General features: G+C 43.4%; 1 protein-coding gene across 1 annotated transcript in view; it reads right to left on the minus strand.

The window, feature by feature from the left end:
* Positions 1-16,061, minus strand: part of LOC125908421 (uncharacterized) — a 29,216-nt gene extending 13,155 nt beyond the window's left edge. Inside the window, exons 1-2 of the mRNA XM_049611170.1 lie at positions 16,041-16,061; positions 14,990-15,194 (exon numbers count right to left, since the gene is read on the minus strand). Coding sequence (XP_049467127.1) covers positions 14,990-15,194; positions 16,041-16,061 — 226 coding nt within the window. The remainder of the gene's footprint in view (positions 1-14,989; positions 15,195-16,040) is intronic.
* Between the last annotated feature and the right edge of the window lie 985 nt (positions 16,062-17,046).

Here is a 17,046-nt window from a genome sequence, read left to right on the forward strand (position 1 = left end):
GTTTCGTGGAATGTACTTTCCTTCTTCTGTATGCTTTTAGAAGGGAAACGACTTGGTGGAAAAAGAAGATTTAGCAAAAACACACTCAAACGAGCAATCGATTCACTTGGTAAGGTGTGGTAAACAGGCTAGGAAGACGCCCCACAAGGGACACCGTGGACACGTGGAGTGTTTGTTGAACCTTCCCCACTGTTTGACAGTATTCCTCCGGTGCGATTTGTGTTCACGTAAGGTGATGTTAATTGACAAGTGTAAAGGTACAAGTGTCCTCTCCAGTGGCTTCATGTGACCCATTAGGATACGCGTATCCTTCTTCGCTGGTGCGAAATTCCTCGAAATACACGCAGAGCGTATGGGGCTTTGCTACGAACACGTCGGGGCTTATGGCTCAAGGGTGACAAATGAAAATTGGCATACGTACAGCGTATAAATTGTATTGAATTAAAGCCTAAAGGCAACGCTGCGCGCTCTCTCTCTCTCTGGTTTGTTCCTTTGCCGAGCGGATCTGCACGGCACAGAACCGTCCTCGAAAGAGCTGGAAAAGGATAAGCTGGTGAATGAAAACAAAAAAGGAGGAGTAGTAGTAGCTGGTAGAGAAAGGTAGAGTAGAAAAACAACCATTTGAAAAGACTGAGTCTCGGCTGCTTTTTTCTTGTTCACTTCTCAAAGAGGGAAAGAATCGAAAGAAAAGAATATCCAGGAAGAGGGGGTATGACTCCAGGGAACACGCAGAAATCCTCGCTATGGAGAAACCTGTGCCAGAATTGTGTGAATGGAACTCTCGATTCCAAGAACGGGTGAAAAAGCAAGTTGCTTTAGCTTCTTGCTACCGGTTTTGTTTTTCATTTCCACCATTATCACCATCGCTGTTAAGAACGGGTTGTTGGGTAGGGCTAAAATGGGGGTAGAATGTATGGACGAAAATAATACCACAGGCTGCAAACAATAATGTCTGGATGGTTGGAGGAAAAAGTTAACAGCAGTGAAGAAATAGTAGTTCATGAGAAGTGAAAAGGTGCAGCATTCTTTACACGCTTCATATCTTGCTGAATTTCTGACATACATCGAAGTTGTTTCCGTAAAATTCAACAAACCTAACAATTCTCTACCGGGAAATGCTTCGACTTGTTCACGGAATAAAAGTAAACGCTATTTCGTTTGCAGCAGTTGAAGTAATAATGTGATCAAATGATTGAATCTGTTTTAAACAACTCAACAAGCGAATCGAGAATTTCCAGTAATTTTCTAGAGTCAAGGAACCGTTTTCAATGAAAGCAACACAAACAAATAGGCACAGGGCAGCACAAATGAAAGCTACGATGAAGATGCGTTCCCTGAAAATCACGCATGAAATCAACAATGGATGAGGTTTGATGAAAAGCGAAAAGAAATCAGCTTCGCTCCACACGAAGCAGGAACAAATTTTCGGGGAATTTTAATTATTTTAACAGATTTGTACAGATGTTTGGATGTGTTGTTCTTGCAGGAACGTTGTTTGCAATATTTGACAGTAAATGTGATGTTGATTGAGTTGAGAGTATTCCCACAGTATATGTGGGATGAAGGCTTTTGTTACGTTCCTAGAAGAGCGTGAGAATGGAGCTGATGCATTGATTTCATTCCAATCGGTGGGTTGTTCGGAAACTTGTGATGCGTAAAAGAGAGAGATAAAATGTGTGGCAAACACTGTTAACCTCACAACGATTCATATCCGACGCAGACTGCATTTGCATGGGAAGTTACATTGATAGAATAAAAAAAATAACTCATTGGAAGTAGAGTAAGTGTACCAATTGTGGCTATAGCACCAATTATGGCTATAACGAACACTATTTTCACTCTAAAACAGTCTATTTGTATTCTAAAACCACTGAAGGATTTTTCATTTCACTTATGAACATTTTCGGGGCGAGTACCGGCTTCGAACGACAAAATCCGTTCGACGCTCATGAGAGAATGAGAATCATGAGATACAACTGTCAAGCATTGAAAGACGTTTATATCTACGATTCAAGGATGATTAAGTTTTGAATTTTGATTTTTTTGCCGTTAGTTTTGGATTTCATTCGTTACATCATTATTGGATGATTTGTTATCAATTATAAAGCAGCTTTACTCACTTTCTTGAAATTTGAATTTAACTTATTTCAAATTTAGGAGGGACGACAGGATTGGATTTACTTTATAAAAATGTATATAAATCTGGATTGATTTTATTTTAAAGAGTTATAAACGTTATTTACGTGGTGAAAATGTTTTGCGATATTTTTCTATAAATTTTTCAGCAGTGTAACAAATTGATATGAAAAACATTAAATTTGACCTTTACATGAATATTCAAATATCAATCATTTAAAATCAAATATTAAATATCAAATATTAAATATCAAATATAATTTTGATACAACTTTATTGTTATAGATATTTGTAAGTATATTTATATTCCGATGTATTTTATGTTTTTTTTTATATAAATTTTCAAAACTGATAAAAACTTTTTTTATTGGAAATAGATCACAAAACATTTTCAAAATGTTACATACCTCTAAGTTCAATTCACTTCAATCATTTAAAGCAAAATTTAAAGCAAAACGTTACATTGAAAACAACATTCGTTCCAAATCCGCAGCGCAAAATCTCGCGGATTTCTCCCCATACAAACGGGAACGTTCGACCCCGGCAGGTAGAACTCATTCTTTCACGCGCTTCTTACGGTCTCTCAATGGTACGCTATTTTAAAACAGAGCGCCAAGTGAGCGCCTTCTGACAACCGCGGCGAACGGATCTCGTCGTTCGAAGCCCATAGTCGCCCCGTTTAACACATTTGTGCTTCATTAGCTCTATGCTGGTCACATCCGTTTGTTAAATATCACCCTTTTAAAATGTGTTGCCAAGATTTTTGGTATCTCTTACCATTTTGCTAAGAGCAGCACTGTAGGATATTAGCGATTTTCAAGCACCTAACCATAATTTTATCTCAAAATCATTATTTTGGTGCAAAATATTAGTTATTTAACGACTTATTTTAACAAAGTGGCCGTCTCGCCCCATACGAGTGGCACTCTTGCCCCATAGCCCAAAAAACAACGTCTTTTTGGACCCTTTTTAAAATGCTTCAAAAACTGTTTTGTTTGCACTTTTTTCAAGCGAAACTCAGTTATAAGTGAGGAAATAGATGTTAAATGGTTATGAGATTTAAATCGGCTTTTGAAAAACACGTTTTAGTGAGTTATAACTTGAAATGCTTAAGGTGGCACACTTGCCCCAAGTTCCGCTACGTCCATAATTGGTACAACTAACCTTCGGTGTACCATGTATCGCAGTATGCTATGGATGCTTTGTTGACAACTATCGTTTTGGTCGTAGCGCGTAGTTTACATGTGAAAAACTGGGGTTTTTCGTTATTTTCGCAATCTAAAGTGTTAATATGTGTTTTAAGCATCATTTATTTGTAAAGTGGTCGAATCAGTAATCAGTGGAATAGTCAGTAGAATGAAATCGAATCAGTTTCACCAAAATAATACAGCCTTGAATGACTTTCGTACGAAGAAAGCGAAATCTGAAGCTGCTCGTGTCGCCTTATTGCCAAATGCGCTCTTGTTCTTCCCTGATCGATAGTTAGTGCTAGTCTTGGCCAGAAGTATCTTGGTCAGAAGATAGTTGAACTATGGTTACGATTCTTCATATAAACAAATTCAAACAGACCACCCGGATTTGTGCTCATCTTCGTATCGCGCTGAAACAGTAGCTGGCTTCGGTATAGCTTCCAGGTGATATGAAGGCTTGTCAGGTTTGTGTGTGTGTCCAAGCACGGTGTCATCAGAAAGGTGTACCAAAGTATTTTTTTTTTTGGATTAGCCTCATCAATTGTGCGATTAATTGAGCGTGGATATCAATACAAACAGTGATAGAAAACGGGTATTTTAAAATGTTTATGTTACGTATTTAATGGTGGTTACATACTTATATAGGTGCAAAGTAATTTTTGTTGTAAATATTCACGAGTTTTAGCATACAGCCACATTTGGTACAGCTATGGTGAATTGCTAGGAACACTATAGCCATAATTGGTAGCTTAAAATGCAATTTTGAATTGAAATTTTCTAGTATTTTGATAAACATTGAGTAAAAAAAATACCCTCGTGTTCCTCATTTTCTAGGCTACATAAACACATAAAGAGGTTTGAAATTTTACCCCATACTTATTTTTACAGGCGTCAAATCGGTATCTTGATGACATATTACAGCCATAATTGGTACACTTACCCTATCACAAATCATATCCAAAGAAACCACTTTTTAATGGAATAGGTTCGAATGTATCGTATAAAACATTCAGGTACGTCGTATCAGAAAGTAATAGCTTGTTCGTGCAAAGTTAAACTCATGGTCACACACATACAGTACCCCACTTCTTTAAGATAGTTGCAATGTATGTATGTGTGTATCTCCATTACTTCTTAATCCCCAAAACTGGGGGGCGTTTGTTTCAGCCTTGACACTTCAGTTTAACACCTCAACACGGGCGAACGTATGGCGGGAAAAGTTGAATAGCATGACAAAATATAGCCAGCAGAGGAAGGAAAAAGAGGCAAAGTATCACATAAAATATGCTGATAAGCATGAAGAACAAACGAAAGGCAAACAAAAAACCTTCTTTGCCAGAAAAAAAAACACAAGTGGGGCTAAACTTTCCGTCGCCAAATTTACGCTACCGTAACCGTTTGAGCTAGGGGGGATTAGAGGCGTAGGAACGATAATACGGGTGGCTGGTGGCCGGTGGCAAGAATAATTGCGGGATTAAAGAGGGTGCACGGCGTGCACGAATGCGGGCGGTGGCCCGAGCTTATTTATTCGGTTGGACAACATTCTCATACTAATTACATCATGCGAGAAAATAGCGTCAGGGCAGGAATCACTAAGCAGAAAGGCGTCAAGGTGCAAGTGTGTGTGTGTTTTTGTCGTCAGATATAGTCAGTGGATGTGTCTGCCTTTGTGTTCTGGGCCTGCAAATGGTGTTTCCGGTGTGAAAAGTTGTTCCTTTCACTGTGCCGTGCATACGGAGTTGCTCCGTGTTCGTTTGCTCCGTTTGCACTCCCTGAGCAAGAGATAACGTTGCCACAGTTGCATTCGGACAACGTTGCAGAATGCAACTACCCTGCAGCGCCACCAGCACCATTCGGCATCACCGCGCCGTTATCTCCGCAACAGAGTACGCGGTCGTGCATAAAACAAGGAAATGATGTACGAACCTCAACCCCTAGAATGAGCTCTGAGTCGGCGAATGCGTAAGTTGTACAGCAGCACACCGGTTCCCAATATCAGGTTGGGTGCGTGTTTTCACCCCGGGCAGTAGGTGCCACTCTTCCCCTTCCTCCCACCCCCCCAGAGGAACCGGAGATTATGTTCCAATGCTCTCTGCGGTTGTGGTTGTGGGCCACCGTGTGACTCTTGGCCGACGACCCGGTCGACCACAGTTTTGTGGTGGTGGGCTTTTCTCCATCTGCGTGTGTTTCTGTGGCTCTCGTTACCCATGCGCCACTCTTTACATCGGCTCGTCACCCGGGGTTCCGAGGCCTTGTAACAGGCATTAGGAGTTTAGATCCCGGACCAACGGACGACGATGGACTAATGCTCTGCCGGAAGCGACGACGAGTGTCTCGTTTGGGGAAAGAATGCTTCGCAACTGAATCGAGCATCGAGCTTGTGGTACGATAGGTATCACCCGGAGCAAGTGGGACCGGGTTTCGTGCCGGCAAGCATATTGTCCAGCGTAGTGGGGGGGGGAGAGAAGCATTAGGGTATTTATGTTAAACCTTAATGCCAGGCTAAAGAAGCGATGCGAGCGGGAGAACAATTGCACCCATAAATCAAAAAAGCTGCATCATTACGGGCGAAACCGAGACACAGCAGGTCCTCTGCTGAAGGGTGGGCAAAGAAACATGTACATGGACACGGCTCGAAGAAAGCCCCCCAAACTGGAGATTATACACGACATAGAATCGTTGTTTTATTTTCTGCTTTCCAGCTGTGTAACAAGTTTGCATACGTTGGTTCTTTCGTGGGAAATCGTTCGAGTTCTAGCGAAGTTGGGCTCGTTTTGTAAGGCCTCAGGTTGAAAATAAATATGAAAGCTACACCCAAAGCTACTTGCTTCGCAGGAGAGCTATTTTTGAACTTGTGACGTTCATACATTCTTAATGTTGGGAATTGCATTTAAAGTCTTTACAATGCCTGAAGTTCCAATGTCTTCAATGTCCTACCTTCATACTGCTTAGTACAAAATCTCTCGTCGAGTCTTTGGTTGGCTTGTGAAGTTTGCAGGGACGGATGAGAGCCTTTTATTTCCTGTTCACGTGCATTAGCTTTTTCCTTGCCACATTCTTGGAAAAGCAAAGTTGAAGTGTCCTTTCAATGGATTCTTACCCACACAGACACACACACACTCTCCTGTAACGTCGTCGCATTAGTAGCGTCCCTGTGCAAACGTATTGATCTGGCCCCTGGGAAAAATGGCAATGAAAACAGGGCAGCTTATTGGATTGGAAAAGCGGAGCGGAAACGAAGTAAAAAAAGAAACAAGTAAATGGCAACATAAAATCAACACCCGCCCGCCGGGGTAGTACGGCCGTTCGCTGCCGAGTGGTAGCTTCATACATTTCCCACGGTATTATCCGGTTGCTAGCGGCGTAATCGTGCTCTAAACAACGCCCAGCAGAGTTACACCAGCGCACAACCAACGATGCAAGCGCTGGGCACGGACCACTGTGGCATTCTGTGGCATCCCAGCCCAGACTTTTCCATCCATATGTGGAGTGTCACTGATGTGCGCGTCTTCCCAGAACGGGAACACGTCACGTCGTCCCGGTGGTTTCTCATATCAAGGCTCCCGTGTGGCCAAGCGACACAAACCCAACAAAACCGCGGAAGAAGAACTTACCGCTGCGCTGCTTTTTGTGCAAATAGAGTCGAATCCACATCACACACACAGTCCCTCTCATACACAGCGTGGAAAACTTTTCCCCCGCTGCACTATTTGCCAATAGATAGTGGAGCGTTTCGAGCGTACGCTACAATATGCCAACCAACGAACGTCAAGCAATGGCGTAAGGGGTTTGGCCAATGTAACGCTATCCTTCCGGTGGTCCTTTATTTTGTAAAGACAAACAGCAAGACATGTGCAGGAAGTTGTCTTTCGTAGAAAACCGGGTACCGCGCCTCCAGGCCTTTCCGCCAACAAACGGGGAAATGGTTACCGGTTGGCGGAACCAAAACCAAAAAGCAAAATCATTCCAGCAAAGAGTGACCGGCTAGCTTTAATTAAGTTATTAGTTGTTCAGACACAAGACGACACTGTGCCATAATGTGATGGCTTACAAAGGACCGCTGGACCGAACCGGTCGCGGTAAGAAGTAAATTAAATGCTTTAAAAGAATATTTTTATAGCGTTTAATTTCATTTTCCACGCCGATGAGAGCTGGTACGGGCGATAGTGTCACTTATTACCGTAGGGAGCGTCATGGAGCAGACAATGGTCCCGATGGGAAGTGGGAGGAAAAAGAGCGGAAGCTCCACATTGCGTTTTGAGCGGAAATTGGACCTGAAAGGTTTTGGCTTCCCCGTAATGAAATTCCTTTCGTTCGATGTGCTCTTGCTCATAGCTTCTAGCAATACTGCGATCGACCGACGTAAAAGTAGTGAAGCGTGTGAAATAAGGTATTTTATGGATAGTTTTTTTTTAAAGTTAAAAGAAGCTTATAAGTTTTTTAGAATAAAAGAAATATGTTCTTTGTAGTTAAAGGTTTACAGTAACAGTATGAAATTTATAGAAAAAAAAAAGTTTAATATGGTATGGAAATAAAACACTTCACTTTCATCTTTCGCGAAGCGTATCCTTCTCAACAAATGCCCTCAACGTGTCTCCTTGAACATTCATAGCCAATAGATCCTTTCGCTCTGTCTTTTTGTTGCGCCGATTGTCCTTTATGTCCGAAATCGTATGTCAATAATGCACTACGTCTCGATGGTTGTAGCTCCAGCAGCTGCAGCGTTTGCCTTCCAAATGGTCCTCAAAACGTTGTGTTTCGTCGGCAAACAGCAACGACTGCTCCACTCGTTGCTGATCGATTAAAAGCGAAGAAGAGCTGACACAACTAGCTGACAGCGAAGCGAAGCGAAGAACAGCGAAAAACTAAAAAAACATCAAAAATGGTGCTGCTACCGCTGTTGCTACTGCAGAACATAGTACTCTAGAGATGGGACGGTTGATTTAGTTGACTCGGCTGACTACGTTATCAACATTTCAATTTTCGTTGTACCGTTCCGTGCTTTGTGTGTGTATACATATTGTGTGTCTGTTGTACGTTGCTGTGAAGGCACGCAACTTTGCAGCAATCACAAAAAAAAGTCAGCACGTAGTTCTGATGAATTTCAACCTTCATTGTAATGGAGAGCTTATTTCACTCAACAGTCTATTTAATGTTTACCCACGTTGTCGCCCTGGTTGTAGCTGTCCACGGTGCATGTTTGCATTTTTCCCCTTATTGCTTCATGCGTAATAACAATTGCAACTGGGACTTTGTGGGCCAAAGTTATGCAGTGTACTGTTGACTTTTTGTCTACCCCTTTGCGGTGTCCATGTGGCTCGTTTGCGGAAGCGTTACTTTGATTTTCTGGATTGTTGTCAGCATTTCGAAGAATTTAATGCTAGGTCACAATTAATTATTATGGTCGTGTGTGTACGAATTCTGCGAAAAGGTAATTAAATGCACCAGTTTGTAGCTTTATGATGGAACTGTTGCTGTAAAGAAAATCCATACTTTTATGCTTCAAGCTACATGTTGTACATGCCATAATGTGGATTTTTTATCCCCTCTTTCTTGTCATAGTTCAAATGATACCATATAGCCCAACAATAAATATGGCTTAAAAGTTGCTGACATTTACTGTAGAAGTATTAAAGCATAAAGCTTTTGTCCACAATCATTGACACGTAATTTGGATCAAGATTGTGTAGTTGTTTTTTCTCTTTCAATGCTAGTAAGGCTTCGAAACCTTCGAAACTGTTGCATACCCTTGAACTGTCTGCACTGACACAACCCTATTGTCCCACATGCTATACATGAGCAGGACGGTTGCGGTTGCTTGCTCGAGCGGCTTTGAGGTTTTTTTTGTTATGTGGTTAGGATTGTTTTTGATCTTGCAGACACACATACAGAGATCCCGATGAAAGCCCAGAACGGGGACCGGTAATGGGGAAAGTTTCGGTACCGTGTTGCTGTTGCTGTATCTTAAGGCGATGGCTTTGCTCTACCCGGTGGTGTCGGTGCTGATCGGATGCGGTTTTGCAGTAAATTTAAAGCAAAAGGGAAACATTACACACACAGTCCCATCGCTTGCATGTAATCATTCGCTACTGTTTGAACTTCTGAGCTGAGTGTTAGCTGGTTGGTACAAATGGACTTTGGAAGTCACGAAGGAAGAGAAAAGCTTCCACTGAAATACGTTGGCGGTTGGTTGCTTAAATTTGTGCCGAGCAGGACTGGAAACTTAAAGCTTAATATTACACATCTAAAGACAGTGCAAATATTAGCCAATGACACTTTCGATGAAGTCCTTTTCAGAGAAGAAGCGTCACTGTAATTTCCTGGGAATGATGAGCTATAAAGGAAGTAAGATTATGCTGGTGTTTCATTTGCAATAATTCTATTCCCGTCGGACCATCGTATGCATTATTATTTTCTCCTATCTTTTGCCAGTAACCCACATGCATTTCTATACGACTTGTGAAAAGAGTCATCCTATCCCTAGCCCTTCCAGCACTCCCAAAGTACTCCCTGCTTCCATTGTGTGAGTTTCCTTCGCTTTAAATCGACTTCTCCCTTACTACACACTCAGGAGCCGGCTCAATATTCGTAGAAAGATAACCCTATCATCAAACACTCTGCCATAAAGCATAGGGAGAAGCTTTTATTACTACAGCCCAGCCCCACACACACACAACTAGAAATGTAAGAGATTCGGTAGCTCTTAAGTTTTCTCCCCTCGAGCTCGTGTGGTTCGTTAATACTGGGTTAGCTTTCCGGGGATGCTTTTAGGAACTGTGATGCCCCCAAAAAAAACACACACAGAAGATACCCGCTCCTTCTCTTGTGAATATGTAAACATACGAGTTGATAGCTTACTGCTCGGGAGCAAATGATGCCTACATAAATCATTCTCGCCGATATGTTTAACATAAAACTACGATAAATATTTGAGCATGATGGCCATTTTGGGGTAGAGAAATGGGAGTTGCTGGAGTTCGTCGGGCAGAAAACGGGCTGCTTCCAAATGGCAACTGGTGTTAAAGAGATAGGGCTAGCACGCACGCACACGCCAGTGTCTTAACATTTCAATCTGAGCATATCCCTGCTCCTTTCCAATACTGCCGGAAGGTTGAGCAATTTATCATAAAGTTGATATTTTTGGAAGGGTTTTCAAGTTGCTGTTGTTTTTTGGAGCGTAGTTTGTAGTCTTAATCTTTGCTGATGCTCTTTGCATTATAGCTTCCAATCCGCAGACATATAAAGTGTACATTAGTAGTGTGTCTTTATGGGGTATGAACTGAAGTAGATGGAATTGCTTTGCATGTGCTTCATTACAGCTGAACTCATTCCACCCAGCGCCTCCTACTTCTATTGAGCTTAATGCGGGTGAGCTGATGCTTTGAGCTGCTACTGCTGCATCCAAACCCAACTACCATTCACATTCAACAACTTGCCAGCGTCTGCTCCTACCATGTGCCGTGTGCAGTTTATATTGTTTCAGCTAAGTGTTAATCACGACCCAGCTCCTCGCCCTTTAAGTGTGCGCCTCAAATGACATCACGATGAGGGGTTCCTTTTTACACAGCTTGGTGCAAATGTCACCCACCGTCGAAAAGGTTCCGCTCAATGTAGGCGGGGGCACTGAACCTCTCAAAAGGCATCCTTCATTCTGTCCGCATCACGTCATCACAAAGAAACGAGAAACAAGTAAAAAAAGAACAGGATGGCAAGGCGGCAACACGGATGGCACACGGTGTCTTGAAAGCGGACACACAGTTTGTGCGGCATCATTCAGCGTGTGGCGTACGGTATTCATCGTGCTTCAGCATCACGTTTGGTTGCTGACGAAGATGAATGCAAGCAGCAAGCTGCTGCGTGTGCTGTCGCATGTCCCATGTCCTACGGACCCATCCGTCTGCTAATTCCATTTCCTCCCAGGACTGTTGTGTGTTAGGTGCTGGCCTTTGACACGCATGTGAGAATGAGCGTGAGCCTTGCTGCATTGACGAAGTGGCATACAAACACACAATCAAAGAGAGATAGAGAGAGAGAGAGGACACTGGAAACTGGACCCAAAAGGAAAGCAGGGAGTAACGCGTTCGCCATTGAAGTGTTCCACGGGGGTTGCTTTCGGTCAGCTTTGCAGATGGGTTGCTGCGGCCATGCTGCTTAGAGACGCGCGTCAAAACTCCCGCACAAACCGGGGAAGCGCAACCCGAAGGATGTGCTTAATGCGCTTGCCCTTTGTTCTTGGACCGGTGTCGTGCTTTCTTTCCGTTCTGGAGTGCGAACACGCAGCAGTCACAGCCCGGCTGGATGAAAGGAGCATTGGATCAGCAGTCTAAATACGATCCACCAACACGGTACGATGGCCTTCTCTGTTTTGGCCACAGTTAAACGGTGCTGCTGGAGGGTTCGTGCTTTAGCGCTGAAATACGTTTCCGAGGATAATAATTGCCGGCTCGGTTTCCGAAACAAGAATGCCACACAATTGGGACCTGATGAAGTGTGCTCTCAACGGACGGGCTTGAAACTTCTTTACAAATGAAATTGCTTCCAGAGCTTCCCGAGCAGCAACAACAATGCACAACACTAAAAAGCCGAGGACTCTTAAATCAATAACTCACCCTTGCCATTTGTCTGCGCTCAATTAGATCCTAACGTTGAAGAATAAGTTCATTGAAAGCTCTCTTAAAATGCAATAACAATTTATTATATGATCGAGTTTGACGTTTTAAAGTCTCATCAATTGTCGATGACTTCTCCCCTCCCTGTCCAAGGGTTGCACTGGAAGAGGAGGGGGGGAAAAGCGAAATAAATGGACTCTAAAATCAGTCGCCCGCTGCTCCCCGTGAGTGCATCAATACAACGGTGGAAGCGAATCGAACAAATCTTGCAAGAAATCAGCAACATAAAACAGCACACCATTAGTCGGCAAAGTGAAGCGCAACATAATTGCTGCTCGAGAGCCGGCGGCACAACTTCTGCGGCCAGACCGTGGCACACACACCGACACACACACACAGCCACTCCACTGGCCGGTTTGTTTTACGACCGAACGATCGAAAAGTGGTTAAATTTGTGCAATGAAATGATGAAACAATTATTGCGTTCTTTGATCAGATTGTGTGGGAGCTCCGTTGTGGACTGCTACTGCTGGAGTGGAGGATTCGGAAAAGAGCGAGAGAATAAAACAGAGGGAATGAAATTTAGCTTGAAATTGTTTCCGATTTCTAGTTGGTTGCTGCCGAACAAAAACAACACAAACACACAGAGTGACCCAAACGGTCGGGACGGTTTTTGTTGTGCGAGAAAAGTTATGAAGTGCCTTGCGCAACATTGTGGCCGTTGTTTTGCTGGTGAGCTGTGTGTTCGTGTGCTGGGAACAAAGTTCAAGGCGGAGGCCCAATGCTTTCTTGCTGTGCTTTTGAGATGTCAAAACAACTGCTGGAGGATCTTTTGCCGTATGTTTCGAGCATCCCCGGAGGCAGGGCGTTTCGGAAGGACATATGCAGTTGCAGTTAAACTTGAACATGCAATTAGTATTCTGGGAAGTAAGGCAAGGGACGCTGTTTCTTTATGCCATTGTCCGCCTATCGATAGAAGTGGGAGTGTGTGTGTGTGTTGCTGGAAAGTGTATGGCAAAAATTAAATAACATTGCCGCTGCAGTAGCAGTGGCACTCACAGCCAAACCGGTGACGCCGGCAGGAGATTTCAATCCCAAGTGTGGTTTCCTGTGCGGCAGTATAATGTCTACATCCGGCCAGAATGTTCCTGCTTCCTGCTGCTGCAGCTTTCTGCTCTTATGCACAGCCTCATGTCATTAGCTTTTCATTATCGTTCTCCACCCAGCCAGTGCAACGGTAGTGGCAGCAGCAGCAACAGCAAACAAACAAAACTGGAAAATAAAAACCAGCTTTAAGGCTTTTGCAAGGGCAAAGGCTTCGGTGGCGATATATATCCTTCGTACGACCTCCCCAGCTTTTCCTGTTGCTGCAACTCTAAACCTTGTTTGTTGCAACTTCTCATTGCTCTCCCCGGTGTATGTGTCGCCGTTTCCCAGACTCGCCCAGCCCGGAAGCCATGTTTATTTGCCCCCCCCGTTGTCCACCCAACTTGCCCGCCCCGTTTCATTATGTAGTTTTGCGGGTTCTAATGCGGTTCGGTAAGCACAGATATCCTGTTTCAGGCTTCGTTTCTTTGCCCATGGGGGCCGCGGCAATGAGTGGAACTTTCTTTCTGCGGTTTGCCACACAAAGTTCACCGCATGCGCCTACTCGGCCTGGCGTCTGCCTCGTGTCTGTGGTGCACTGCTGCACATGAGTGCATGTTGCATGTGGCATCGAAAGGGGGGAGGGGGGGGGGGGGAGAATAATATAATCCCTCAATGAATTTCTGCCACGCGGGACAGGGCGGACGGAAATACAAATGAGCAAACGTGCTCATGGAGCGTACGCTAATTTGAGTAGTTGCAGCTGCAACTTGAGTGCGCTTGCTGGCACGAATTGCTCTCTCGGCTGACAGGGAAAAGAAAAAGCAAGGCTTAGGCTTAGGAATGGTTGGAAATGTGGCTCGGTTTTATTTTGTATGTTTTGCTGGGAAGAATCATATCTGTCAAGTTAGTGGTTTCGTGGTAGCAAATCAGTCTTTTATGTTTAATTACCATACTCAAACCAGAAAAAAAACTATTTTTCCATACAAACTGAAAGATATGTTGTTGTGCTAGAAATAGCTTCAACGAGTTGCACTCTGCACACAAACAAACCACTCCATCACATTGTTTCAATTATACAGTGCACAAAAGTGTACACGGTATCAAGTAGCCGTACTCGTGCCGTCAGTCAGTTCTAGTGACAGAGCGCTAGTTGTGCTCTTTATCGGCATCCCAAGCCAAGCAGCAGCCACTCATACTCGGCATAAGCAGCTAGCAGCTTGGCCGCGGCTTTTCAGCGCGAAAGAAAGCGCAACTCGATGACTGTCCTGTAGAGTGTAGGGAACACGCGGAAACAAACTCTCTAAGGACACGAGCAGGCAAAAGTAGGCAAAGGAGAGCCTTTTCCGCTTTCAGCCGGTGCACTTCAGCCTCGTCAACAGGGACGTGAACGGGCACACACTTGAAAGGATGCATCGTGTGAGGCTCGGCTAAGCTTGAGTTGAGTGCTGAGGTGCAGGAAATCATGTAGCTATGCCTTTTGCGTGCTAACAAGTGGTAAACAGTGTGCTACGTGCAACGTCCCGGTTATTTAGAGTCAATAGAAAGGCGAATGAAGCTACATTTCAAACTAAACCTTGTTTAATATCATGGAACATAGAGTATTTGAGTCGTAGAAAAATGATTCAAATAAAATAAAGCTTAATTAAAGACTGCTGAAGTTATCTAACGCATTAAACGCAATTGATACCAGCTTCAAGAAAAAGCTTGATTTCATCATCCCGTACCAATCGGCACAGCACACTGCAGGCAGTTTCGAACAAAATTGTTAATCAAATAAATTCCATTCCCCCAAGTATTTCATAAGCCGCATCCGCATGCTGTTTGATGAAATTTTGCACAAGACTTAGCACGACGCAAATATTACCCCCCGCACTATTCTGAGCGCACCCGGCTGTGTTGGTAGAATGCTCTGCAAAATGTGAGCTGGCAACAACAAAAAAAATCCTCCACCTCATCCCAGCTTACCGTCATCGAGCAAGTCGTACACGTGGATGATCCGATCCGTTGCGGCGCAATGTATCGATGAAGGTCGGATGATAGTCTGCTTGCCTGCAGCCGCATGGCTGATAGTGGAGAGTCGTGCGGCATCAGGAAGGTGTTTGCTGTACGTAGCGTCTGCGGAAGAAGAATCTGGCGAAACGGCTTCGCGTGAAATGATGATGGTGTGAATCTGGGGGAAGAGAAGACACAGACAGGCAAGGATGAGCGAGATTCTGATGCAGTGTTCGTGCAGACTTTGATCAATTTACTTCATGGTGTGGCAGTAAAGGATGGATCAAAGTTAGCAGACGATACTACTATCGCCCCGTGAACGATGAGTGCATGAAATATGGTGTTAAAAAGTACGGCAGCACAAACAAAAAGAAACTCAGGCCCGAGCAACTTTATTGACTGTGAAACCGAAACTGTCTGTGAGTTAATAAAGTTTTCTGTACTAAAGGGCTCAGGTGCTTTAAGGTAAGGAATATTGAATTATTACTGTAATATTTGCGGTTAAATGGACTTGTACGCGTTACATTAAAGCAAACAAAATGGGCTCTTAGCAAGGCTCTGGTATTATTTAGGTACACAATGTTACCCTCTTATGAATCGACTGAGGCTCAAGAAAGTAATTCCATTATTAGCTAGTGCGTTCCTGGAACCTCGCACCCCGAGAAATATCCCGTAAGACGGGCGTCTGCTGCTGGTAGACCCATCGGCGTGCGTATGAGTATACTTTGCACCAAATAACGTACCGAAGAAACAATATTATATGACCCCGGGGTTTCATCATCGCACCCTATTTCGAACGGTTGAATCGATTTTTTTCCCCCGAGAAAGTAATTTGCCCGTTTGATTATCTCGCTAGCACTAGCCTTATAGAGGCAATGTTCTGTAGGCACTAGCAACGATCGGTAGGCAATGTTGTGGGGAGATGCCTTCCCTTCCGAGAAGTTCTCTGGAGAACTTTATTGCCCCATTCGCCTAAAGTCCTGAAGGAGCCATTCCAGTTCGCAATAATGAAGCATTCACGTACGGGAAAGTACGTTCCGTCCATGTGGCGTGAGTAAATGTCTTGTATGAAGCTCCTTTGCCAAGGGGATTGTACATTGTTTGCGTTTATTAAATTCGTATTTTTCATTACCCATTAGTTTGCATGTACGGAGCATATCGGTAATGAAATATTTAAATGTGTCACTATTTCTAACGAATCTGTATTCAATGTACGAGTCGAATGTACTGCTCCTGTATGTTTTGCTGCATCGGGAAAGAAAGCCTGCCGAATAAATTGCTCTCTACCTTAATTGATTTCACTTCGAATCCAAATTAATGCAAAGCAAGTGACCTAAATTTAAATTCAGCCTTGTGCGAGGTTTCATGTGCAGCATTCCGGGTTCATTAGGCATTCAATATGTTCGACTGTACGTAAATGAATGTTGTTGTTTTTGCTCCTTTTTTTGGTCTACTTCATTTTCAATTCATGCAACTATTGTTTGTTTGGGTTTGAGCTACTTTTTAACAACGATTATACATGACACATCAGGAGAGAAGCTTGGAGAAAATTAAAAACAACACCGTGCATTTGCCTGCTGACTAAACATTTGCATCGACGGTGAATGTGAGTGGCATTGGCCGGAAAAAGGGAAGAATTAGAAGAAAATAAATTAAAGCTCCAATAAATGAACTAAATGGTTTTCTTGCTGACTTTTTGCATGTCACGCTTTTCTATGGATGAGAAAAGGCTGGAATTCTGAACAAAATTGATATCCTTTTTTAAATTAAGTATTCATTTTCAGTTTATATTCCTTAGTATATTGGAAACGGCACTACTTTAACGATCTAAATCTCGCGAAATCCTAAAATCGGAAAGAATGGCAACCATTTTGACATAGCCTTTTCCCATCCCTTATCAGCCCAGGAAGCAATAGAATCTTTTCTGCACCATCCGGCAGATCCGGCCAACCTCCTGCTGATTGATGGTGGAAACTAATTTCACTCATCATCGAGCTGCAATGCATGAGCAGTTATTACAAATTACGCTA

Source organism: Anopheles coluzzii, chromosome 2 (assembly GCF_943734685.1).
Source record: "Anopheles coluzzii chromosome 2, AcolN3, whole genome shotgun sequence".
Classification (NCBI taxonomy): Eukaryota; Metazoa; Arthropoda; class Insecta; order Diptera; family Culicidae; genus Anopheles; species Anopheles coluzzii.